This window comes from Drosophila subobscura, chromosome dot, assembly GCF_008121235.1.
Source record: "Drosophila subobscura isolate 14011-0131.10 chromosome dot, UCBerk_Dsub_1.0, whole genome shotgun sequence".
NCBI classification, from domain to species: Eukaryota; Metazoa; Arthropoda; class Insecta; order Diptera; family Drosophilidae; genus Drosophila; species Drosophila subobscura.
The window spans coordinates 626,698-654,260 of record NC_048535.1 but is presented as its reverse complement, the minus strand read 5'-3'; the positions used below and the strand labels follow the sequence as shown (position 1 = coordinate 654,260).

General features: G+C 40.5%; 1 protein-coding gene across 7 annotated transcripts in view; it reads left to right on the top strand.

Annotated features, from left to right (window-relative positions):
• The window catches only part of LOC117902976 (twitchin), a 53,671-nt gene that overhangs the window by 9,527 nt on the left and 16,581 nt on the right, over positions 1-27,563 (top strand). For 2 of the 7 annotated variants that reach the window (XM_034814640.1, XM_034814636.1), the window contains exons 12-37: positions 1,137-1,694; positions 1,940-1,984; positions 2,215-2,337; positions 2,435-2,494; positions 2,661-2,762; positions 4,540-4,854; positions 4,941-5,066; positions 5,222-5,260; positions 5,670-5,849; positions 6,193-6,420; positions 7,402-7,575; positions 8,639-8,674; positions 10,367-10,399; positions 12,619-12,766; positions 12,947-13,320; positions 16,160-16,285; positions 16,425-17,124; positions 17,192-17,545; positions 17,861-19,573; positions 20,875-21,774; positions 21,863-22,626; positions 22,758-22,893; positions 23,111-24,001; positions 24,100-26,778; positions 26,871-27,152; positions 27,229-27,528. In XM_034814640.1, the coding sequence (XP_034670531.1) occupies positions 1,137-1,694; positions 1,940-1,984; positions 2,215-2,337; positions 2,435-2,494; positions 2,661-2,762; positions 4,540-4,854; positions 4,941-5,066; positions 5,222-5,260; positions 5,670-5,849; positions 6,193-6,420; positions 7,402-7,575; positions 8,639-8,674; positions 10,367-10,399; positions 12,619-12,766; positions 12,947-13,320; positions 16,160-16,285; positions 16,425-17,124; positions 17,192-17,545; positions 17,861-19,573; positions 20,875-21,774; positions 21,863-22,626; positions 22,758-22,893; positions 23,111-24,001; positions 24,100-26,778; positions 26,871-27,152; positions 27,229-27,528 (11,386 nt within the window). The remainder of the gene's footprint in view (positions 1-1,136; positions 1,695-1,939; positions 1,985-2,214; positions 2,338-2,434; positions 2,495-2,660; positions 2,763-4,539; positions 4,855-4,940; positions 5,067-5,221; positions 5,261-5,669; positions 5,850-6,192; positions 6,421-7,401; positions 7,576-8,638; positions 8,675-10,366; positions 10,400-12,618; positions 12,767-12,946; positions 13,321-16,159; positions 16,286-16,424; positions 17,125-17,191; positions 17,546-17,860; positions 19,574-20,874; positions 21,775-21,862; positions 22,627-22,757; positions 22,894-23,110; positions 24,002-24,099; positions 26,779-26,870; positions 27,153-27,228; positions 27,529-27,563) is intronic. The other 5 variants (XM_034814637.1, XM_034814638.1, XM_034814642.1 and 2 more) reach the window with 5 other exon arrangements.

The window sequence follows — 27,563 nt, the reverse complement described above, 5'->3', positions numbered from 1 at the left end:
CTTCGGTCTCTTCGTTTTAATATTAGTCTATTCATCTCTAGGCGTATCTATCTGACTTGATTTTATAATTATATTACTTATACATACATATGTAACTAATGTGGCAGCGAAAGTTTCCTTTCTTGTATTAAGAAAGATAATAATTTCGATTATGCACGATAAAGATACTATATAGAAGTACATATGCATGTGTAGATTGTTTTTAGGGAAGACACATTGTTGGTCGGTGACATCAGTTTCGGTACCACTACATGAACTGTGCGAGGAGGGTGCTCCAAGCACCTACTGACCATAAGTGTTTCTCTCGTTCCAAACGTATCAAAATAGTGCTAAATATAGCGCAAAACTCGGTAATGCTTATGTTTTTGAATAACCATTCTTTGGCACAAAGTTAATTACAAAACATGCAGACAATATCTTATCCCTGTGCGCGAGAACCAGCCATTGGAAGTATAAACTTTAACTTTATTTTTCAATGCAGTCAGGCCTGACATTATATCATATACCGAAAATAAACAGGAGAAATGTGGCGCACGTTCCATTGGACAATTCTCAGCCGAAGGATGCTAAGGACATATTTGGTGTAACACTAAAGCCTGTCAGCCAGTCTCCAAGCAATGAGGTTTGCATTGCATTGTTTTGAATAACTGAAGTACTTTTTTCTCTACATCTGCAATGCCACCTCTACTCTATTTCTGGATCCTCGTACTTCTTTTCTAGTATCTTATCCTTTTTTAACTATGAGCTGAACTATGCACTTTTTCTGGAAGAGCATCTTCCCACTCCACTTCTATTGATTCTTATTTCTTCCGCCTAGTGACAATCTTTTTTCATCGCGTAAATCTTATAAGAATTTATACAACTTGTCATGCACAAATAATTTTTGAGAATGTAGCATGTTTCTCCAGTGAACTTTCTCTCGTCTCTTCTATTCTGACTTGTCTCTTCTCTGACGTTTCTCTGAACCTACAAGCTTACATTTAGGCTTAGGTATATCTACATAAGTACATGTTTATGTTTAATCAATTTTGCTTATGCTAATTTTGTGTCAATGAATCTACTTTTTTGTCATTAACAACGCAATTACGAACACACACAAATCTACACTCACAAAACAAAACATATTCAAAATGAAGGAAGAGCAACTTGCTGAAGAGAAAGTTAATGAAGAAAAGGAAAATAAGAAGCAAGTGCAAATGCAAAAGGAAAATGAAAAGCGTCCGAAGGTTATTGGGGCTGATAATAATAAAACTGGCCCCGAAGAGCCTGTGGAGCATGTAGAAGAAGATCCATTAGATGTCCCACCAACGAAAAAAACAGACAGTGAAGATGTGAAGAAAGCAGAAAAAGTGCAAGCTGAGCCGAGTACATCTAAGGCTGAGGCTGAGGCAGAGCTAGAAAATATTTCCAATATTGTGGAAAAAGACGAAACCCAACTAAAATCGGTAGAAGAGAAACAGAAACAGAAGCAGAAGAAGCTGAAAGAACCCGAGCTGGGTAAAATTAAAAATGGTACTGAACCGGAAAAAACTAAGCCAAACGCCACAGATGAGAAACACACAATAAAGGAAGAGGGAAGGAAGAGCGCCAAAGAAAAATTAAAGGAAGCTCAATCTGATAAAAAAGAGGAAATTATTAGTACCCCTGATCCTGATCATGCACCTGCGAGTGACAGTAAACCGCATTCCGAAGAGGTAACTTTGAACCCATTTTCACTATCCGCATTCTAGACAATTTTAGGCCTGCCCGAAGTGCCACCTTCCATCGAACACACAACATATTTAGACTTAATATCCTTGGCTTTATGTATATATATGTATATGTATGCATGGAAATTTATTGATACAATTGTTGTGCTAACTCGTTATTTTTATATACTAAAAAGGAAAGAAGCAGAAAATGATTCTAATGACTCTTTTTACCATTCTTTTACCCATAGCAACAATCAACGGAACAGATCGCTCTAAAGAAGGTTGACCGCAAGGTATGGCAGGCCGTGTCCTTTTAAGTCTAAGTATCTCCTTAAGAACTATATTTATGTGTACACATGGACATACATTTGTACATTGTATGTACATACTCGTAAATACATAGATACGTAGATAGATATATAGAAAAACAAGATATTAACATTCACTTGTGTATTTTCTTGTCTTTTGTGTTATATGTTGAATGCACAATGAACAATGAACATATATGTTTAATGTTGATTAGGCAAGTGTTGTATCCATCAAGGACGACACCACGTCTGAGGTACGTCGCCAATCGATAATTAAAACTCATGAGGAAACTTCAGTGGAAGACACCAAAGTGTCTTCACGGAGATCTTCCCTGGCGGTAGGTTGAACTTAATGAAACATATTTTTGTAGAACTATTTGTTATATTTTCCACGCTTGTTTTTTTGTGTTCCCACATTTTATTTGTAACCCAAAGGTGGAAGAATCTCGAACAGAATCCAGGCGTTCATCGGTAATTGACAAGAAGGCCTTAGAGGTAAGTACACGGGTACTGAGATAGTTGAGGATCACAAGACTAGGGATGCGGTTTAGCGTACAAGAAAATCAAACAATTAATCAAATCCAGCTAAAATAAATCACTACCTTATTCCCCACTCATGTATACCTTCACCTATAAGAAAATACATTTATATTCCCTGCAACAGACTGACAGTAAAACACTAGATGCTAACAAAAATCCACAAGCTTTAAAGGAAGAGATTCCTAAGCTGAAATCAGCCGATAAACGAAAGGTGACACCAAAGGTGAGCGACGTACTCTTGACTACGTACTCTATCTACGCTACTCATCTACGACTTATATTGTTACATTCTATTCTATTTTATTCTATTCTTTCCATCTGTGTCCTCTGTCTGACTTTCCAATCTTAAGCCATTTTCCGTTGTAAGTAAGAATGTGCTGCGTGAAAGCATTAACCGGAAAACCCATTCTTTATCTTAGAAGTGCTTTACATTTTTTGTTTCTTCTAATTAATTGCCTATTTATTTTCCTTGAAAAGCTACTGTTTCAAAAGCGAAATACCTATGTTATAGTTATTTTTTTTTTTTGATATTTAATCGCTACAGCGAAATTGGTTGGTCGCAGATATGAGTCCGCATTGACCAGATACTTCAGTTTTGTGTTGAATATTATAAAAAGTTACTGAAAATTTTGAACTCAAAAAAGAGTTGTTTGCCGAACGAACACTAGAATTAGAAAATGTGTTATAGTTATAGTTATATTTGAAACTATATGCATACATATTTCTGTAGATGACAGATGTAGAAAAATTGTAAAAAGTACAAATTTGAAAAAAACCGTTAAGGTATAGGTAAGGTATATTCTACTGAGTACCGGGTATAAAAGTTGTGACGCGTGAGAAGCGTCTCACACGTTTTTTGTTTTTTGTACCCGGTACTCGAAGAGTAAATAGGGTATATTGTATTTGTGCGAATAACGGTTGTATGTAACGCACAGAAGGAAACGTTTCCGACCCCATAAAGTATATATATTCTTGATCAGCATCAATAGCCGAGTCTATGTCTGTCTGTCTGTCCGTCCTGATGGGCGCCTAGTACTCAGGGACTATAAGAGCTAGAGCCACCAAATTTTGCATCCAGACTTCTGTATGCTCACACTGTTACAAGTGTATTTCAAAAATGAGCCACGCCCCTTCCGCCTCCGCAAAAGGGCGAAGACCTCCCAAATCTACAATTTTTAAGGTAGCAGAAAACTAAAATACTATAATTCCGTAGGGAATGACCATATCTATCAGATCACAAAATTGGGATACGATTGGATCATCATCATTATTATAGCCACAATAAAGAAATTAATTTGCAGTGGCCAAACCCACCCCGTCCCGCAGCATTCACACTCTGCTTCGCGCTGTTTATGGCCTCTGCCCCTGACACGTCTCTGCCTATGCCTCTGCCTCTGCCGCGACTCTGCAGTGTGTGTCTATAAGGGAGGGTGGCGAGCTAAAGGAGCGTGTTGGCGTGAACAGTGTTGTTGATGTAGATGACAGATGAAGAAAAAATGTAAAATTTGACAAATAACCGCTAAAGTGCAGATGTAGTACTGAGTGCCGGGTATAAAAGTTGTGACGCGTAAGAAGCGTCTCACACGTCCCTTCTCGTTTGTACTCCTGACATCCGATTTTGTATGGCGTACCAACCAGTGAATCACTGTAACTACATAAAAGTTCTCCTATTCAAATTGTGCAATGTGGAAATCCATTTAAGGGGTCACAACTGTTTGGTTTTCAAGCCTTTCCCATATTGGCAATTGTTTAAATGGTTGAAGCTCATTTTGGAGTGAATCTCCAAGGACATTAGTAATCCTATCAATCTTATACTTATACTTTCTTATACTAACATACTTACTTATATCTCATATCAAGTGCCTTTGTATTGTCATCTAATTTGTATTTCATTCTATAGAATGAAAAGTATCCATCTACTTTCTCCTCTAATTAAAATGTATTCATCAATGTCTTGTATAATGTCTTTTTGCTGTGCCTCACCTTTATGTTGCGGTTAGACTATTGAGGAGCAAAAGCCGGCTGAAGTGTTGCCAAAGCTGCGTAAAGCATCCATTGCACAGCCCAAGGAGGAACAGAAACCAGAAGCGGCAAAGCCGAAAGCCAAGGCCAAGCCAAAATCAAAGAAAAGTTATGCAGAACTACCTGATATTCCAGACTATGAGCGTCCAGTGCTAGAGAAGTATGAAAAATCGGATTTCAGTCCATCGGACTTTGCCCGTGAGTTGGATATTCCAAACAAAATGGAAAAGCCCGTTTTGGAAGCGGCCAAAAAGGAAGCAGAGCTACCATCTCAGAAGAATGGAATGCCAAAGGTAAAACCAGTGTTGCGTTATCATACATTATTATCGATGTAAAATACTCGTATTATTGTTAAATGTGTCGTCCATGTGCCGTGCAGAAGGTGGAAATGGTAGAGAGCCCTGCTGAAGAGCCAAAGCGTCTCAAAATTGGCAAAGGTAAACTCCCTGATGACGAAGACAGTCGGGATGGGGCAACACTCAAGCCGGTTATAATCGAACCAGAGGTAAGATTCGTACATTAAATAAATGCTCGACTCACGCCTTTACATATGACATATACACATGCTCATATTTACATGCACAAATAGAAACTAATTTCAAAAACCTGCATATTATCTTTGTTCTCATACCCCAATACACGCTCCATTCTACATTTAAGAAGGAAAACTCAAAGGCTGGAAATAAAACACTTCCCGAGGTAAGTCGAATTCCGCAAATAATACTCCGCCAACCGAAACTACTACCATACATATGTAATGTACCATACCATATGTAATTATGTACATACGTATACTCATGTGTATGTACAATTTTGTATGAAAATTGATTTTCGGCAAACCGAACTGTACATACCCTTTCCAAAGATACATATACAGAAGGGTTTCTTATTGTTTGCTTATACATATATCAATAATATTCCTTTAGGAGTATTATTATGAGAGACTTTGAGAATTCCTGCATACTTTTGTACTTGATGTGTTATTGGAGATTGTATGTACAAACGTACATACGGGTACATGCATATGTACATATGTACACATCCTACGAATAGGATACTAATATAAATAACACAAAACTCATTTTTGGAATGGGAATACACCCACTAGCAGGCCATCGATAAACCATCTGTGATAGACATTATAAAGCAGCGACGTCGATCCTCAATCAGAAACATGATGATCAAGGAACCAATTCAAAACGAATCATTTCTTGGTGTTGTTTTGAAACCAGTAACAAAGGAAGCTACCGAGCAAGTTACCCCACAGCAAGCCAAACAATTAACAAAGGTAACAATGTGGCGCACCGTGTCCCTGTCGGGACCAAAACCAGTGCGCGCACTCTCGCTCTCGCCTCTCCTGTAACTCTTCTACTTTTCGCTGATTTTCACCTGATTTTTCGACTTTGAAACTGTTTTCTTAAAGTTAGCTATCTTCTGTATACTCAGATCGGATCAGATCTTTTATTCCTCTGTGATTAACTCTCTCTTTCGCTCGCTATCTATTTATTTTCAATCTCTCTCTCTCTCTCTTTTTATATCTTTTACTATCTATACATTCATTTAATCCTACGATCCTCTTTATATCCACCTTAATACGTCCTCCATTTTGTTAATTTTGTTAATGGTTAAAGGCCAATGCAATGGAACAGTTTAGTCCCACAAAAGCATCCAAGGCAAAAATATCCGAAGTGAAAAAGCCTGAGGCTCTTGCCGTTTTGGATGACTTTGAGCGTCCCAGCCTAGAAAAATATGAACCCGTTGACATTGATAAAACTAAATCAGAGAAACCCACACCAGCCTTTATCACCCCGGACATTAGACCTCCAGAAGTACAATTGCCTGTGGAGACCCCTAAGGAGGTAAGTGAGGACATATAAGCTATATTTATCCATAAAAGGCATAGAAATAATTACTCAAATCTGTAAATAAATCATTATTGGGATCTGTCTAAGTTTTGAAGGAATTTAATAAAGCTTTAATAAATGCAAATTATCTTTTATCAGATCCACATATACGATTATAGACCTTCATTCTTTAATATACATATACAATATATTAAGCTTTAAAAGTACATATATATTAATATTAATATACATCATAATTGAGTCCAGTTGAACAGTTACGGCTTACGGCTGTTTGTACAGCTTTAAATATCACACGGCAAGGACAAAATGGTTAAAAATTAATTTTTCTGAAATATCTACATATATATTTTTATATTAAAATGTATATATATGTACAATATGTACATTTAATATAAAAATATATAGATATTTCAGAAAAATATATATATATATATATATATATATATATATATATATATATATATATGTACTGATGAGGATAGAATATTATGCTATTATGTATAAAAATATCTTATATCTTTATATGTTTAATGTGCTGAAAAATCTTTTGTCAAAACTGTGTGCATATTTCATTTAATCTGTTGGATGTCTGTCTCTACTTGTCGCTCTTGCCAAACGGTTGAAATATTTTAAACTATCACGTTTTTAATTTTTAGTGAATCATGAAAATTACCAAATGCTGTTAATTAACTAAATTCACAATACACTCCTAACATGAGCGAACGCTCATCGTCGTAAACAATTGACAATGTCGTCCTTCAACTTTACAGTACAATACAATGCGGTAAACTTATAATTCCTACCACAAGACCTGCTAATCTGCCATTCCCACCAAGTATAACTAATAATGGATACTATTATCTAAGCAATACCGTCTACGAAAATGATATTTTTAGGGGTACAAACACAATGTACCATAGAATTTGTGGATCAGGTCAAAATCACCTTTTTTCATACATCTATCATTTTAAATAGGAGGAAAGGCCAAAGGTGCACAAAATGCAGCCCCCAGCACCTGGTGATCCACCAAAGATCGAAGTAATACGGGAGAAGCGTCCATCCCTAGCACCAGAGCCACCAAGTCGACGCGGCTCCCTAATTCCTCCAGCCGATACGGGCCGCCGACCATCACTAATAATCAATGATGAGGTAAATTTTACATCCACTTATACATATACATATTCGTATGTATATAATACTTACATACATACATCCCTGATAAACTCACCTTTCACTGTGCTACAAATGATCGATAGTTGCATCGATATGTAAGGTATCTTTTACAATGCTACTTTTAGGCACAAGCACCCCGACAAACAAATAAATGTCAATTAAAATTAATTCATTCCATTTAAATACAGCTTTTTCCATAGAAATATAACTTATGTTTGTCTGTTTACAAGTCTTCCAGGCCTGACCATGGTCTTACTTTTTTGTGTTTGCTTAGATATGTAGTCTGTTTTTGCAGCTTTTGTATATGTATATCCATAGTATATAGTGCAGCGTACATACTTGCTGGAAAATGTTGTACCAGAAATGTTTAATACCCGTACACTTATCAAATCAAATCAAATCAACATGAATTTCACTCTTAGCGTGCTATTTATTGGGAAACGGCCGAACTGCAACTACTATAGGATTTGCAGAATGCCATTTGTGTTTTGATGGGTCACATGGTCTACTAAGCTCAAGTTTTTTATGTACTATGTTAGGGACACTACAAATAAATGTCCAAGTACCTGAGAGTTTCCCATTTTGTTACATTTCTATGTTTATTGATGTATTTTGTGTAAATAAGCAGATGTAGCTATTAAGAGTACCCACAAGTCGTAAGTAATGAGACATTGCTTTCTCGATTAACTGTTTTTAACTTTGTGGAAATGTATGAGCGTCTTACGAATTGTGTTTCGTCATCAATTGAAAGTAGCTAATTTATATCTGTACTTCCTATGTATTTCCCTTCTATGTATCTACCAAACATGCAAACTGTCCTCAAAACTAAACACCAATCTACCTGCAATGAACCTGTAAACCAAAACAACTTCATTAAATAACAAACCAACAAAACAATGTTCTTCAACAAAATCAACAAAAATCAATCAAACAAAAAACAATCTTCCAACGCATCCCCTTGCATTCAACAACAACAACACACGAACACACATACTACACCACCAATCCCACCTCAACACACAAACACCAAAAACCGCAGAAGAAACTCCGGCCCGGAGAAGTATTGGACGCAAGGGTAAGACCTCCGACATTTTCTGCAATTCCTAACACAATAAGCCATGTTAGTGTTAGCAGCTAGCTGCACATTGATAGCATAGCCAAGTTCCTTTAAGCATTCTCAAATATTTTGTTTGTGTGAAATGTAGATACATTCATATGAACATATGTACATACATATGAACATATGTACATACATATGAACATATGTACATACATATGAACATATGTACATACATATGAACATATGTACATACATATGTATGTATGTATGTATTGGCAATTTCAGACTCAAATTTCATAAGCCAGTTTCTTTGGAGTAACTATTGAGGTAGCCAAGCAAAATGAAACTGACTACCGCAATAAAAATACAGCAGGTTCGGTTTTTTACTGTTAATAATTAAAAGATGTTGCAAAAAATATGTACATATGTATGTATACATACATATACATGTGTATATGTATATGTTACATATGTATATGTACATTCCGGCCTGGCCATGAAACACTCTATGCTTATGCCTATTCATATACTTACATATGTACATATGTATGTATGTATGTATGTATAATACATATATTCATTTTCAAAATATAATAACATACGGGGTGACCTTCCAACACGTCTAATTATATCGTGTCGTATTCTCCCTCGTTGTAGTTCTAGGCAATACAACACTTTTTAAAAGACACAAACGAATAAACTTGAATAGATTAAAAATAGAAAATATGTGTGGCCCTAGATGTGTCAAACATACATACATATGTGTCCTCCCATGGAATACATACATACATAGGTACAGTGAAGTTCCAACAAAACGAATCCAATGAGGTGAACAATCAAAGGTATATTTGAAGCGTACATACATATTTATGATGATCACATATCTGAGATCGGTTGATGTGAGTCGCTTATGTTGGCTGTCCATCCGAATGACCACTCTGTCAGCCGATGAGTACACACAATACGCGTATGTATAAATACAAATTCTGGCCATTATTAATTATATATTCCCATATTTACATAAACATATGCACATATGTACATATGTCTGCAAGAAGCGGTGGCACTCATATTTTCGTGCCGATGAGCTAGCTGCTTCCATTGAACGATGCAACCTCAGAGGTACTTTGTGGGTTATGAATATACATATATCAGTTCAGTACAATTCAGGATCATAGCTGTATATGCAACTGAGTTATTTTGTTGAATTAATAGTGGCGTCGCGTGTGAAAAGGCATCGAATAGATCTAGCGTATCCAATTCGGAATATTCTAATTTCGTTCCAAATGATGGATTGATAAGTATTAAAGGTGAAACTACAATTTTTATTTGTATATTTACACTTTTTTAATAGACATTTGATCTAAAGAATTTATGTACTACATATTTAAGAGACATAGATGTATGAGATGGAATGGGGAACTAAGAGACACCTAAATGCAGTCTACTACTATAATGGTTATAAGACATAAAAAGACATCCTTTAAACTATCTCAAGCGCAACGAACAGACTGACATCCTGCACATTAGCACTGGCACTCAGTGCATGCATATTAAGATACACACACACACACAAATACATACGTAGAATCGATTTAATGAAATAATGTTGATACATACATATGTATGTATGTATGTATGTATGTACATATGTATGTATGTTGTTTAGCATTATAATACAAATCAAACATGCTCGTAATATTACAGTTGTTGAGGCCAGGCGAGGTCGGTGAAGGACAGGTGAGAGTTAGCTGCGCTTTCTTTTTCCATAAGTAGTCTTGGTCTTATTCATTTTTATAACATTTGGTGAACTGCACTCCACCTGAACACCACACAAACACACACACCCACAAACTTCATAACAAAGAAACTGACATTAAACAACACACACGCAGCGTAGTTTTTGTAACAAATTCACTGGATACTCGAAAAGTATTACTTCAATTCCATGTGATCCATACATACAAATATAGTATTTAATACTGGCACTCCACGCACCCACCCACAACCTGCACCTGTCCGAACAGCTGCTTATAGTGGGATCTCGAGTACTTGTTGTCCCCTAAGAGTTTTGCTAAACCAGAACAGACTCACAATCGATTCTCAGTTCAAGGAACATTTGGTACAAAGTCTAAAGGCGAGATCTGTTGTCTGAATAACTAATTGCACCCACTATAATATTAACAGTAGTCGTTGATTTTTTTAAAGTATTTGTTGGGAAGCAGGTTTTAGTGCATGTTACATTATTTATTTCATAATACAATTTAAGTATTGTAAGTCTATTGTAGTTCCTCAAAAAATAATGATCTCGCAAAAACATATTTTCATCTCACACGTACACAGAAATAATTTAATATTAATAGAACTTCGAAATATATGTACATTCATATTAACATAGATACGTGGATAAGTAAGACAAGAATGCGTAGGAATATGTATGTATGTACATATGTATGTATGTATTTTTATCTGAAAGGTGGAAAGGATATATGTGTGATAAATGAAGTGAAATATTGTTTTACTTTAATGTCTTTATGTCTTTTATTTAACACTTTTATTTTTCTTGATCATGTTAGCAAAAGCAACAGCGACCCGGAGAAATGGGGGACACGAAACAGGTCTTAAATTTGTGGTCAAATGATCATGCATACATATACTCTTTTATTGTGTGTTCGCTTGCTTTCCGTTGGCCATTGACATGAATGACAGTTTTAATATTTTAGACATATCTGTACAGTAGGTCGTATTTTTTTCCGTATTCAAACTTTGTAAATACCCATTGTTTTTTTAAATCATTTAAAAGCCCCGGCTTATAAGTGCATAAAAGATGCTCTAACGGCTGTTAAAATACATTGTTCATCGTAATCCTTTGATTAGGATGAATTAGGTTAGTCTGCTCCTGTTTGCAACTTTCGCAAGCGACAATTTGCTCTCCTCTCAAAATTACATTGGAGTGTGTACTACTAATAGACATGGGCTCTGTCTTTCAAAATTCCTGACCCACAACGACTGTGCTGATAAACTTGAATGTGATTATCTCTAATTCTTCCAAAAGCTATCTTAATTTTTAAAATCTTTTTATTTTTGGATATGGGTATCGAAAATAACAGTACTTGTATAAGCGCCATGAAATCTATGAAAAAATCTCAATGTATTTGTATGTTTATCACCTATAAGTTCGGTGGCTATAGTGAAGGGTAAGGTTTAAGTGGAGAAAATGTATGTGAAGCTGGTTATGTACTTACACCTACATAAGTATGAGGGCCATAAGTATGTACAAACATACATATGTAGCTTACTGAAGTAAGCAAGCTGGTAGCTATAGCCTGCTCTGCCATCAAAAAAACACAACAAGTAGTAGGTTTCCTTTTTATAGGACTATACATATGTCATTAACACCGGTTATTCGGCAGTTATTTGAAAATTAAAATAGTATAACTTTGTGCAACTACGTTGCACGTTAAACTTAAATATTTTTTAAAATTAATATATGTACATTCAATAGCTTAAAATCAATGCACGCATCAAGTAATTTCATTTTCCTTTATATACATTTGTATGTGTATGAACTTAGTTAACCCGAATTCGAGTTTGATTCCTTGTTAAAGTAGAATCATTTCGTATTTATTTTGCAAAATGATTGTAGATTGTAGATTAATGTTACTCTTTTGCAGTTGGTATACTTATCATTTCCCTATCCCTCAGAATGCATTTTGATTTTGACTTTATGTATGTATGTATGTACATAGTTACATATAATCGGAACTCTGTCAACAGAAATACTCTACAACGTATTATATTTCATGTTATGGATAATTCTAAGTTGGACGTCTTGAATGTTATTCATATTTTTATCTAACATCGTCAAATTGTGAAATTATTAATTGACTCTTTTATTTATACAAATGTATGTTTTTGTCTACTGTCCATATGTTCCACTAAATGTTTGTGGCTAACAGCGGAGACGACCCTCCATCGATGTTCGCCGTCCTAGCGTCCAAGATCTAGAAGATCTTATTAACAAGCCATCGACACCACTGCGCGATGTCGGGGATGGCGGACCTCCTTCTATTGTTGATGTCCAAGAGTCATACTCTGTGGTTGAAGGTATGTACAAGCTCATGTATTAATACTACTGTATTTCACTTATGTAAATAGTATAGAATAATGCCGTCGTAAGATCAGACTTTTATCCATCTCTCGAAACTGGTGTATTGAATGAAATAATTTAATCTGACTAACCATTCGTATTTGTTTCTGTTTATTTCGTGTTCATTTGTCTTATAGACTCGACCGCTTACCTCACGGTGGGCGTCGAGGGCAGTCCGGCACCCACATTCAAGTTTTACAAAGGTGTTACTGAAATCCTTGAGGGCGGTCGGTATAAATTCCTCACGGATGGTCAAACAAACACAATCACTTTGTGTATGCGTAAGTGCAAGCCCAATGATGAGAGCAAGTACAAGGTTGTGGTGTCCAATATTCATGGAGAGGATTCGGCCGAGATGCAGTTATATGTATCCGATTCAAGTGGCATGGATTTCCGTGCCATGCTCAAAAAGCGTCGTTATCAAAAATGGGACAAAGATGAACAGGACCCCAATTGGGGTGATCTCAAAGAGACCGAAAAACCATTGCCAGCCCTTAAAAAAGTTGAAAGGGTAAGGAGCGAGAGGACTGTATGAATACATATGCATACGGTACATGCATATGTACCAACCAAAACACAAAGTACTGACGATGCTGAGATGAATTTCATCCTGAGTTGGCACCTTGATTGAGCAAAAAGAAATGAGCCAAGTTTTTTGATAAATGTAGAATTCCCTGCGAGTCTCTTCATACTCGTATTGTTTCAAACGAACTGAATCTTTGTGCCAGCTCTACTCGGAGTCTAACCAAAAAGCGTTTTCGCTAGCTTGAGTTTAATTTACTAAACCCCAACAAACAGAATATATGTACACATCAATTTGCTTCAGCGCGCAATCACACTATCACAGTATTTAACGAATATATAGTAAGAAGCAATCCCATTGCCAAAGTTGCGATCTCGTACCAGTGGAAAGTTCGATACATTCAGATATATATGTACACATACATACATACATACATATGTACACATGTGTACATATGCATGCCCTCTTTCAAGGGAATAGCTGAGAAAACTCAGGAACGTTAATAACAACGTTGATACATACGTAGATTTTATTATGAACAGACATATTAAGAACAATCTGCTTATTACAACTGCAATATAGGGGCCTGGATCCCGTAGGCCATCTTTAGCTGAGCTTATCCCCGATTGGCCGACGCTGCATCCGTTTCGACGAGAGGAGGTGCGCTCTGTCACTATTCTAGTTTTAAAATAATTCAAAATAAATTGCTATTGTGATTATAACTACTCATATTACCTAACGTTGCAGAGGTGAAACAACTGATTGTTGGTTTTTGAAACCTTTTTTGGGGCACAACCCGTTCTACAAATCAACGCATTTCCCTTTACTCGTAAATGTGAATTTTGTTTCTTTTTACCGACGTGTATGGCAGAAAAGTACAGCTACAGCTACAGCTAAAAAGCTCTGACAAGTTTTTTAGTGACGCCAATACCAAGAAACATTTTTTGAAATATATGTATGTACGAGCTTTCCAATATAAATCTATGTTTGCGGCATTCAGCCATTTGTATTTTGCTTCGCTGGATGTGTATGTTCATATGTACATACATATTCTGGCTGTCTAATTCAGCTTCCACTTGAAGTTTATACCCGTGTACGTCTATTCGTACTGCTTATCATACCCGTTACTCGAAAAGTTATAGGGCATATATGTACATGTGTATGTACATATGTACTATACATAAAGTATAGTTATATAACTCCATACTCTTGATCAGCATCAATGGACAAGTCGATGTAGCCATGTCTGTCTGTCCGACCGTCAGTCTATCCGTCCGTCTTGTTGAGCGCCTAGATCTCAGAGACTATACACATAAATCCTAGAGCAACACAATTTAAAACATCCTGACTGCTGCCATTCCGACCCTAAAACGACGAAAATCTGTGGCATTCACTGTCTTGAAGATACGGGAAAAGTAGAAGTAGATGACAGATTTTGATAAAATAAGAGATCTAAGCTCTCGGATACTGACTGAGTACCGGGTAAACAAGTAGTCACGCATCACGCGTCTTTAGACGCGTTTCTCCTCCTCGTTTTTTTTTCTCCTTCCTATTTGCATACATACTACAACATACCATTCCATACCATACAATACCATATGGTAATACATACTTTGTAATAAGACCAGTTGACAGATCGACCAATCGAACTAAAATTTCGATATACGATAAGTACGATATATATATGTACTAAGCATACTTGGTAAAAATAACTTTTCAGAATTGACAAAATGTTTATCAATTTTACCAAGTACATGATCCCGGTTAAGTACATATTGCGCTTCAATATTACATATGTACATCCAATCAATGGGTACTAAATACTATGTATGGGAATAGTGGCAGAATTTGTTTCATTTCAAGACGTGACCCGGTATAACTAGGGTATATAGTATTTGAGCTCGAAAGTGGATGTAACGAACAGAAGGATATGTTTAGAACCCCATGTTCTTGTTCAAAATAAATAGTCGAGTCCATATAGCCATGTCTGTCTATCCGTCCGTCTTAATGAGCGTCTGGATACCTGAGCCTAAAAAAGGTAGATCAACCAAATGACCAGAATGAAGAAATTAATTTCCAGTTGCTACCACCACAGCGTCCAGCAGCTTTGCTTATGCTTGTTTTTTTGTTTTTCATTCTTTCTCGATCGCACACTCTTCCTTATGCAGTGTGCGGCACTGGGTGAGGGTGGCGAGCTAAGGCGTGTTGGCGGGACAAATGATGTAGATGTTGATGACAGATTTAAATGTAAAAGTAAAATTCGAAAAAAAATGAGGTTAAATACATTTTTATCACATTTTGTAAGCCTTAAGGCTTAAGGTTATGTAATGTTAATGGTAGGTAATGTATGCACATATATACTGACTGAGTACCGGGTATTAAAGTTGTGACTCATACGAAGCAGTTATTATACAATTTTTTTTGTATATGTACATATGTATGTATTTACCTATTGATTGGGCAGTGTAGTATGTATATGTACTTGCGCAGCGTGTTGGTATTGTTGCATGGAAGCCGATAAGCAATATCATAATAGATATGTACTGAAAAAGCTAATCAAATGCTTATGCTCTTATGACTGATAAACAGAAGGATTTTTTGTTTTTTGAGCATTTGATTTAGCGTAAGCATGATTTTGATACACGCTAACAAATCAAATAATGCCATGCACTCACACACATTTGTGTGTGTGTGTGTGTGTACATTATTTATGCATTAATCCCATAAACAGAATGGAATCCAATAAAGAGCGCTTAGTAATCGTATATCAAATTTACAAAACTTTACCCATTTTTGACAACACAAACCTCGCGATGCATGAGCACAGAAGGTGGAGTCGTTCCTTAGTCCATTGATTGACCAGTTTGCAAAGGAGGGAAAGGATAAAAAGGTTGTGTTTGAGGCCAGGTTCAGCAAGCCAAACTGCAAGCCAAAGTGGCTGTTCCGGAAGGATGTAAGTATGTCAGCTAACCCCAACCTCACCGCGCTTTGGCTAGCCAAGGCCGCCGGTAGCTCCAAATTGGAACATTTCAATGAACACTTCAATAATCTGCGTGCAATGACCAATACCAAAATGTTCCCCCATATTGTAGGAGGTGTTTACGGGCAGCAAATTTAAGTTCAAGCAGGAAAATGATACATATCAGCTGATAATTACGCAACCAAAAGTGGAAGACACTGGAAAGTATACAATCGAAATTGGCGGTGTTTCCAGCACGGCCTTTTTGAATGTAGAAGAAGCCGATCCCACATACACGTTTACAAAGCCACTTAAAAAGAAGCTAGAGGGCTTCACACAGCATGAGACAACACTGGAATGTTCTGTCAGCAGCAGCATGGCAAATGTGCATTGGTTCAAGGATAATACGAAGATCGAGTCGGATGATCCTCGCTTCCTAATATCCAAGGACATAAATGGAAATCTAAAGCTCATCATAAAAGACTCACTACTGGAGGACTCTGGCCAATACCGATGCCAACTGGACAAGCAACCCGACAAGACTGAGTGCACTCTGAAGGTCGTGGAGTACCCATACAAGTTCGTCAAGGTTTTGAAATCTCAGCAGTGCATTGAGAAGGATACCGTGACACTTGCCTGTGAAATCGACGATGCTCAAGGGGACGTCCAATGGTTTCGCAACGATGAGGAAATAAAGCCCGACAAACGAATGCAAATCGTAAAGGATGGTCGGAAGCGCAAGTTAGTCATCAAGGACTGCAAAGTCACCGATGCCGGCCAATTCAAATGTACTACGAATGCGGACAAGACCGAGGCAGAAATAATTATTAATTGTAAGTTTTGCACTTTATGGTCCTTTATTTTGGTTATTGTTTAATAATTCAATTAATTTTATTCAAGACCAAAATCGTTTCAATAAGAAACTCAAGGACACAGACGCCGTAGAAAGGGAGAAGCTAGTGCTCGATGTGGAGTTGCAGGACCAGACAGCGCCTTGCGATTGGAAATTCAACGGGGACCCAATAGTACCTAGCGATCGTATTGAGATCAAGAATTTAGGTGGCGGCAAACATCAGCTGATTTTTAATGGCCTGGACCTTTCGGACGAGGGCGAAATCACCTGCGAATCTGGACAACTCACTTCCAAGTGCAAGCTGTCGGTGCGCAAAGGAGAAAGCAGACCAAACATTGATTGCCCTGATGAGTTTGCCGGACCTATTAGTGCCCCTGTAGTTGTAGAAGTACCATTCAAAGGTAGGTTGGCATATCCATGTCCCTCACACGTGTGTTAAAGAACATATACTTTATGCGGCTTGAGTCCATCCGTTCTACCCTCGAAGAGGCAACTCAAGGCGCTCAATTGAAACCATTTCCGACCCCATGAGTACGTCTACTGTTTACTCAGTTCATAAGTCCGATTGCCTATTTCTGTGCCGTAAAAGGATCTGCCGAAATATAAACAAAGAAATAAATTTAATCGGTGAACTATTATACTGGTTTTTAAGATACTTAGAATCAACTTATGCTAAATCATTACTCGTATTATTTTTGCCCCTCCCCAAAATATAGTTAGCGGTACAAAACAATCCCCAGTCGAGGCAAAATTGTTTAAGGACGGTAAGCCCTTGCCAGTTAAGGATGTGGAAGTCGCTGTGACCGATGATAAAGTGACGTTCAAAATTAAAAAGCCTACGAGGGATTTATCAGGGCCGTATCAAATTAAAATTTCCAATGGTCAAGGTGAAGATGCAAAGGATGTGCAAATCACTTGCCAGGACGTGCCTCAGCCACCGCTGAATGTCGATGTTACAGATGTGTATCAGACATCGTGTGTTGTAAATTTCTCCCCACCCGAAGACGATGGCGGCACTCCAATATCTAAATATGTGATCGAACGGCAGGACTTAAGTAAAAAGCAAGGTTGGGAGCCTGTCGCTGAAGTGTTACCTGGTGAACCGTGTAAGAGAAAAATCGAAGACTTGGTGCCAAAGAAGCAGTACAGATTCCGAATTCGTGCTATGAACAAGATTGGCCCATCAGACCCAGCAACATTTAAAAACACAATACTCGCCAAAGATCCATGGGATGAGCCTGGGAAGCCCAAGGCGGTTGATCTCACCGACTGGGATAGGGATCATGCAGACCTCAAATGGGAAGCACCAGACAGTGATGGTGGTGACCCCATCACTGCATACATTGTCGAGTATAAAGAAAAATTCTCAAACGATTGGGTTGCCAGCAAGGAGGTAGACGGCGATGCAAGAACTGCAACCGTGGATGGTCTCAAGGAGGGTCAACAGTACGAATTCCGAGTCCGTGCTGTTAATCGGGCCGGACCTGGTGAGCCTAGCGACAAGACTAAATCCATAATTGCCAAGTGCCGTTTCGTCAAGCCGTTCCTCGTGGGTGATGGTCTCAAGAACATAACTGTAAAGAAAGGGCAGACCGTTCGCTTCGACATCAAGTACGATGGTGAGCCGGAACCAACAGCAACCTGGCTAAAGGAAACTGAAAACCTCAAGTTTGACAACCAGCGAGTTTGCCTAGAGCAGCTGGAAAGAAACTCCTCAATTACAATTAAGAAGTCCGTTCGCAAGGACACAGGAAAATACAAACTGGTGCTGACAAATAGCTCCGGCACAATTGAGTCCGAGGCCCAAGTTATCGTTCTGGACCGGCCATTGGCTCCAGCTGGCCCCTTTGAGCCAGACGAGGTTAGGGCTAGCCATATCAAAATGAAATGGAAGCGTCCGCAAGACGATGGCGGCTGTGAGATTACTGGCTATGCGCTAGAACGGATGGACGAAGAGACAGGACGCTGGATACCTGCTGGCGAAGTGGGTCCTGACGAGACATCGTTTGATTTCAAAGGACTAACTCCCAACAAGAAATATAAATTCCGCGTCAAGGCCATCAATAAAGAAGGCGAGTCAGAGCCTCTCGAGACAAGTGATGCTATCGAAGCCAAGAATCCTTACGATCCCCCGAGTCCACCAAGCCAGCCGGTTATCGATGACTACGACAACAAGAGCGTGTTGCTTAAATGGAAGAGACCGCCATCCGATGGTGGTCGACCCATCACTCACTATGTCGTCGAAATCAAAGACAAGTTCTCCCCGACTTGGAATGAGGTCGCGAAAACAGAGGACCCCACACCGGAATGCCAGGTGGAGGGCCTCAAGGAGAAAATGGTCTACCAATTCAGAGTGCGCGCAGTGAACAAGGCTGGTCCCTCCGAGCCATCGCAGCCCACTGACAATCACCTTTGCAAGCACAGAAACCGTAAGTCATGCAAACTTCCCTCATAGTAGATACCAGTAGACAGACGCTCTTAATTTATCCTCCTAAAGCGCATTCTATTATTCCAGCTTTGGCTTAACATTATGCACACATTTAGCAAGCACAAACATCTTTAATTAACTTATTTTGCTTTCAGCTCAAAAAATTACATGCCATATCCATTTTATCAATACAATTCTAATTCGCTTCTATACATTTAATCAGCTTTTTTGGAAGCCAGTTTTGGATTCTATGTAATAGTTCTATAAAAAAAAGCATTTATACAATCAGATAAGAGTATATTTTATAAAAGCCATCAATGCTGAATTGAAGGAACCAGAAAGCATACACCAACGAAGAGGAACGTTGTGAGAATTCATTTCTATGTATGTATATATGTATGTACATATGTATGTATGTATGTAACCTTAGTGTGAAACATATGCACATAAGTATGTCCCCTTTTTTTCTAATTTTACATTTTACATTTTTTTCTACATCTGTCATCTACATCACTTCTGACACCAACACGACCTTATCGTCTCTTTTCTTCAAAATTGTGGATGTAGCAGGTTTTTGCCCTTTGTGGGGGCGGAACGGATCGGGGCGGAATTTTAAAATACACTTGTAACAGTGTGTTGCAGCAGTTTGGATGCAAAATATGGTGGCTGTAGCTCTTATGGTGAGCACTAGGCGCTCATCGGAACGGACAGACGGGCGGACAGACAGACATTACTGTATTGACTCGGCTATTGATGCTGATCAAGAATATATATACTTTGTGGGGTCGGAAACGTTTAACGCAGACAACCGCGTATAAAAGCTCACAGGCAAAAAGGGAAAAATTAGACGCACGCTGATTTGGTTTTAATGTTATTGGATCCAAGTACTTGTAACAGCAATCATTCGCATTTTAGCTTGTAAATGTAACACATTGTAGAACTAATTTTTAACTCAGTAGTTTGCGGTAATTCTCTTTTTGTGAGTTTCTGCTTATTCTGTGAACACTACAGAAAGGAATAAAGGGTATATGTATTCTTTAGAAGTGTTTCGGTATGTTTATTGTCGGGTTGTATCTTAAATTAATGATATACTTAAGGTTGTTATGCATCCCATCCATGCACATATGCGCAGGCATACCCATTTTAATGGCATTCAATCGCACATCGAAATGCACCAGCTTTACCAAAAACGCTTTTATTGCATAGTATGTATCAGTTGTGTATCCTTCCAATATTCTGCATTCGAATTAAAAATAATTCCCGTTGTGGATGTATCTATCTGTATCTCCGTTCAACTTATAGTCAAGCCAAAGATTGATAGGTCCACGTTTAAGCGCGTTACTATCAAAAGTGGTCGCACCCACAAGTGGTCGGTGGACGTCAGTGGAGAGCCAGTGCCTGAGCTGCGCTGGAGCTGGAGGGACGATATCCCGCTCACTAATGGAGATCGGATTAAGATAGAAAATGTCGACTATCACACAGACTTTGTCATAAGTAATGCCCTGCGCAAGGACAGTGGCTTCTACACTCTGAAAGCAGAAAATCGCAATGGTGAGGACAGCGAGACCATTGAATTGGTTGTGCTGGGAAAGCCGAGCTCTCCGAAAGGACCTCTGGCCGTTAGTGACGTGACAGCAACAGGCTGCTCACTGCAATGGAAAAAGCCCGAGGACGATGGAGGAGTTCCCATCAAGGAGTACGTTGTTGAGAAAATGGACACAGCTACTGGCAAATGGGTACGAGTTGGGCGATCGCCAGGGGAAAAGGAGCCCCCGAGCTTCGATGTAACCGGGCTGAACCCCGGATCAGAGTATATGTTCCGCGTATCTGCTGTCAATGAAGAAGGTGAATCCGAACCGTTGACCACTTTGGTCGGCATCGTGGCAAAAGATCCCTTCGACGAGCCCAACAAGCCCGGCACTCCCGTGGTTACCGACTATGACAATCAAAGTGTTAGCCTAAAGTGGACTCCTCCCAACAATGATGGTGGTGCCCCCATCCAAAAATATATTATTGAAAAGAAGGATAAAAATAAGCCCGAGTGGGAAAAGGCTTTGGAAATATCGGGTGATCAATTGGAAGCCACCGTCGCCGGCCTGCAAGAGTATGGAGAATATCAGTTCCGCATTGTGGCCGTTAATAAAGCCGGACCGTCGCCCCCATCAGACGCAAGTGTGCCTCAGATTGTAAAGTATAAAAAATGTAGGTCAATGTCAATGTTCAACTATTTAACGGCTATTAATAACAAATTTTTCTTCTTTTTTCTTGTACATCTAATGGTTTGATTCAGTGAAACCGCGCATTGATCGAACCAACCTGAAGCCACTGTTGGTTCGTGCGGGTAAGCCCATCAAGTATGATGTTAATGTACGTGGTGAACCTGCGCCCACAATATCATGGTATCAAAATGATACTGAGCTGAAGCCAACGGAACTGCCCAGCAATAGTGAAATAAAGAACATACCATACAACACCAAAATTTCAATTATTGACACACTCAGAAAGAATACTGGCATCTACAAGATTCGTGCCGTCAATGAGCACGGCGAGGATGAGGCGACAGTTGAAGTGAATATTCTTGGTCCGCCGGGCAAGCCGAAGGGCCCATTAGATGTGAAGGACGTCACTAAAGATAGTTGCAAGCTCAAATGGAAGAAACCTGAGGACGATGGTGGCAAACCCATCACGGCTTACCAAGTGGAAAAGTTCGATAAGAAGCAAGGCCGTTGGGTACCGGTGGGTCGAACCTCTGGCAATGACACCGAATTTGATGTCAAGGGTCTTCAAGAAGGCCATGAATATCAGTTCCGGGTCAAGGCCATTAATGAGGAAGGGGAATCTGAGCCCCTAGAGACCGATGGCAGCATTTTAGCAAAGAATCCATATGATGCTGCCAGCAAACCAGGTACACCCAAAATAGATGATTACAACGAGCACATGGTCAAGTTGAAGTGGGAGCCCCCTAAAGATGATGGCGGTGCTCCGATTGTTGGCTACGTTATCGAAAAGAAAGATAAGTTCTCACCGATTTGGGATGAAGTACTCACCACAAATGTAAGTAATGATTGGAAATAGAACTAGACCTAGAACAAGAACGAGAACCAGAACCAGAATAATTATCCCATTAAACTACTTTTAGTTTCTACCATTCTAACGATCTCATGACTCTTTATGAATTCTTTAAGACACCCGCGTCAGAAGCAACCGTCGAAGGCCTCACCGAAGGCAATGTGTATCAGTTCCGTGTTCGAGCGATAAACAAAGCTGGTCCCAGTGAGCCCAGTGATGCGACAGAGCCCCATTTGGCCAAGCCAAGGAACCGTAAGACTGATTTTCACTGCAGCGAGTATAAACGGAAAACTAACTCTGTTGCGAAGCTTTAAAAATATTGATATTCCTTAACTGCGCTAATGTTAAGCCAAAGGCACAAAATGTGTTTTATCTTCTCACAAAGAGCTTTATTGATTGATAGACTTGATAGACCTTTTTATATGACATTAACTCATTAACCCTTTTTGGATTCATTTGTAATTTTTAGTTAAGCCATCCATAAACCGCGAGAAAATGAAGCCCATCAAAGTTCGAGCTGGTCAAACAGTTAAGTTTGATGTGGATGTTAAAGGGGAGCCAGCACCTGCACTAACATGGATCTTTAGGGAGAAAGACTTAACTCCCAGCGGACAAGTGCGGCTGGATAACGAAGATTATAATACTAAGCTGACCGTATTGGATACATCTCGCAAAGAGAGCGGCACGTACAAGCTGCGTGCTGAGAACATAAATGGCGTTGATGAAGCTGAGGTGGAGGTAATAGTCCTGGACAAGCCCTCGAAACCAGAAGGCCCGCTGGAGGTCTCCGATATTCACAAAGAGGGCTGCAAACTTCAATGGAAGAAGCCGAAAGACGACGGAGGCGTACCCATTACAGGCTATGTGGTAGAAAAGATGGATACCGCAACGGGCAAATGGGTGCCGGCAGGATCGGTAGATCCCGAGAAGACAGACATTGACATCAAGGGCTTGGATCCAAACCACCGATACCAGTTCAGAGTGAAGGCAGTGAATGAAGAGGGCGAGTCCGAACCCCTCGAAACTGACTCGGCCATCACTGCAAAGAATCCATATGATGTCTCGGCCCCGCCTGGATTGCCAGAGCTCGAGGACTGGGATGAGCATCATGTTAAACTCAAATGGGAGCGCCCCATTCGAGATGGCGGCTCTCCCATCACTGGCTACATAGTCGAAGTTATGGACAAGGACTCTGGAGAGTTTGTCAAGGCCCTCGAAACAGATGGACCGCTTTGCAAGGGTGTCGTTAAGAAACTAGAAGAGGGACAGCAGTATAAATTCCGTGTTCGTGCCGTAAACAAGGCCGGCACATCCGATCCATCCGAGCAAACAAATTGGCATACAGCTAAACCAAGGTTCTGTAAGTTTTCGCAGTCTATATTTTGAGACATTTACTCATCGCACAAAATATCTACTAATGTAATCTGTAATCTGTAACTCTTTATAATTGCAAAACAGTAAAACCGCACATTGACCGCACAAATCTGAAGCCTGTAATTGTGAAGGCTGGCCTATCTATCAGCTTGGACATCAACGTAAAGGGAGAGCCTGCGCCGAAAGTGGAGTGGCTCTTCAATGGATCTCCCCTGGTCAGCGACGAGGACGACGAGGGCATTAAGATTGATAACATTGACTACAACACCAAGTTCTTTGTAATGCGCGCCAAGCGACCACAAAGCGGAAAGTACACAATCAAAGCTTCCAATGAGGTCGGCGAGGATGTGGCTGAATTGGAGGTGACGGTGTTGGGCAAGCCAGGAAAGCCGAAGGGTCCCCTGCAAGTCAACGACATAACCAAGCACAGTTGCAAGCTCAAATGGGAAAAGCCGGAGGATGACGGCGGGGCGCCGATTGACTATTATGAAATAGAAAAGCTCGATCCGCACACTGGCCAGTGGCTGCCCTGCGGAAAGAGCACAGAGCCCGAGGCGAAGGTGATTGGCCTTCACGAGGGAAAGCCATACAAGTTCCGCGTTAGGGCTGTCAATAAGGAGGGAGAGTCTGAGGACTTGGAAACGGAAAAGCCAATTATTGCCAAGAATCCGTTCGACGAGCCAGAGAAGCCCGGCAGGCCAGATCCCACTAACTGGGACAAAGATTTTGTGGACTTGGCCTGGGATGCGCCCAAGAGTGACGGCGGAGCGCCAATACAAAAATACATCATTCAAATGCGTGACAAGTCGGGGCGGGCCTGGGTCGATGCTGGCACAGTTCCTGGAGACAAGACCAAGGGCACTGTGACCGGCGTTGAAGAGGGCCACGAGTACGAGTTTCGCATTGTGGCAGTCAACAGGGCGGGACCGAGCGACCCTAGCGATGTATCAAAATCTGTGGTGGCCAAGCCGCGCTTCCTCAAGCCTCATATAGATCGAAAGAGCCTGCAAAAGAAAATCATGCGCAGCGGACAAATGCTGCACATGGACGCTGCAGTGAAGGCAGAGCCCCCAGCCAAAATTACATGGACATACAACGGGGCGGAAATCAAATCTGGCGACACAATTAAAATCGAAAATGAGGAATACAAGACCACCTTTATTATGCCAAAGGTTAGACGGGCTGATCGCGGCACGTATGTCGTGACAGCCAAAAACGATTCGGGCACCGACACGGTTGAAGTGGAGCTGGAGGTGCTGTGCAAGCCCAGCAAACCGAAGGGTCCTCTAGCCGTCTCCGACGTAACTGCCGAGAGCGTTCACCTGAAATGGGACAAGCCCGAAGATGATGGAGGGGAACCCATCGAGAACTATGTTGTGGAACGCATGGACACAGAGACAGGCCGATGGGTGCCAGTGCTCACAACCAAATCACCAGAAGCCGACGTCACAGGCCTCGCAGAAGGTAAGGAGTACCTTTTCCGCGTGAAAGCCGTCAATAGTGAAGGGGAGTCGGAGCCCCTAGTATCGGACACACCGACCACAGCTAAGAATCCATTTGACACAACTGACACCCCTGGCAAGCCTCAAATTGGCGACTGGTCTGCCAGCCATGTCGACCTTAAGTGGAGGGCTCCAGATGACGATGGTGGGGCGCCAGTGACTGGCTACATTGTAGAAAAGAAGGACAACAGTACCGGCAAGTGGCAAAAGGTGCTGGAAACAAATACGCCCGACTGCAAGGCACGCGTAAATGACCTGATTGAAGGCAATAAATATCAATTTAGAGTCAAGGCCGTCAACAAGGCAGGCCAAAGCAAGCCTTCCGAGCCATCAGACCAAATGACCGCCAAGGATCGATTTGCTCCACCCAAAATTGACAGGACCAATGTCAAGGATATCACCATTAAAGCAGGCCAACACCTTCGGTACGACATCAAGGTATCCGGAGAACCACCCGCGACCAAAACCTGGTTCCACAACAAGGCACGCCTGGAGAACGACGACAGCGACTACAATATTGACATGGAGTCGTACCGCACCAAGCTGGCTGTGCCTTTTGCCAAGCGACTTCATACAGGAAAATATACAATTAAGGCAGAGAATGAGTCTGGCCACGACGAAGCTTCATTTGAGGTCACTGTGCTGGACAAGCCAGGTGCTCCAGAGGGGCCACTGCGCGTTACTGATGTGCACAAGGAGGGCTGCAAACTCAAGTGGAATGCTCCGCTTGATGACGGTGGTCTGCCCATAGAGCACTACATTGTGGAGAAAATGGACGTAGAAACTGGACGCTGGATGCCATCTGGTCGCTTCAAGGAGCCCTTCGCCGAGCTGAATAATTTGGAGCCTGGACATGAGTACAAGTTCCGAGTGCTAGCTGTAAATACTGAAGGCGAGTCCGAACCATTGCTTGGGGAGCAATCTATTATTGCGAAAAATCCATTCGATGAGCCTGGCAAGCCTGGTACTCCGGAAGCAGTGGACTGGGATAAGGATCATGTTGACTTGGTCTGGCGTCCACCGCTCAACGATGGTGGCTCACCCGTCACCAGTTACGTTGTTGAAAAACGCGAAAAGGGCACCGACAAGTGGATCAAGGGTGCTGAGGTACCTGCTCCAGCCTTCGGCGACGAGTGCAAGGCGACAGTACCGAATCTCAATGAAAACTGCGAGTATGAGTTCCGAGTGAAGGCCGTTAATGCGGCTGGGCCCGGGGAACCATCTGACACCAGCAAAACCATCATAACAAAGCCAAGGAAATGTAAGTAGTTTCTCATTCCATAAGCCACCAATTTCCCAATCTTCCCACTCTTATGCTTTGGATACTTGTCTCATTGTCTCTATATCAAACAGTGGCGCCCAAGATTGACGGTAGAAACATTCGTACTTACAACATCAAGGCTGGTGAGCCCATCTTTCTGGACATTAACGTGTCCGGAGAACCGGCACCCGAAGTTACTTGGACCCAAAACAACAAGTCTGTGCAGTCGACAGCAGCCACTCGTATCGAGAATGTTCCGTACAACACCAAGTACATCAACAACAACTCAGAACGAAAAGACACCGGACTCTACAAGATTACTGCGCATAACCTCTATGGGCAGGACCAGGTGGAGTTCCAAATAAATATTATAAGTAAGTTATTATATTATATAGCAGGGAGTTTCAAAAATGATTCTACTAAACCCCTTCCTGTGGTTTTGAATATTAGCTAAGCCTGGCAAGCCCGAAGGCCCCCTGGAAGTATCAGATATACACAAGGATGGCTGCAAGCTAAAATGGAAGAAGCCAAAGGACGACGGTGGAGAGCCAATAGAGAGCTATTTGGTTGAAAAGCTCGATCCAGACACTGGCATTTGGCTTCCTGTGGGCAAATCGGATGTACCAGAGTTTACAGTCGATGGTCTGGTGCCTGGCCACGAGTATAAGTTCCGAGTGAAGGCCGTTAACAAGGAGGGAGAGTCTGAACCGCTGGAGACTTTGGGCTCGATTATTGCTAAAGATCCATTCAGTAAGTACTAAAATGCACCCTGCTCTTAATGCATT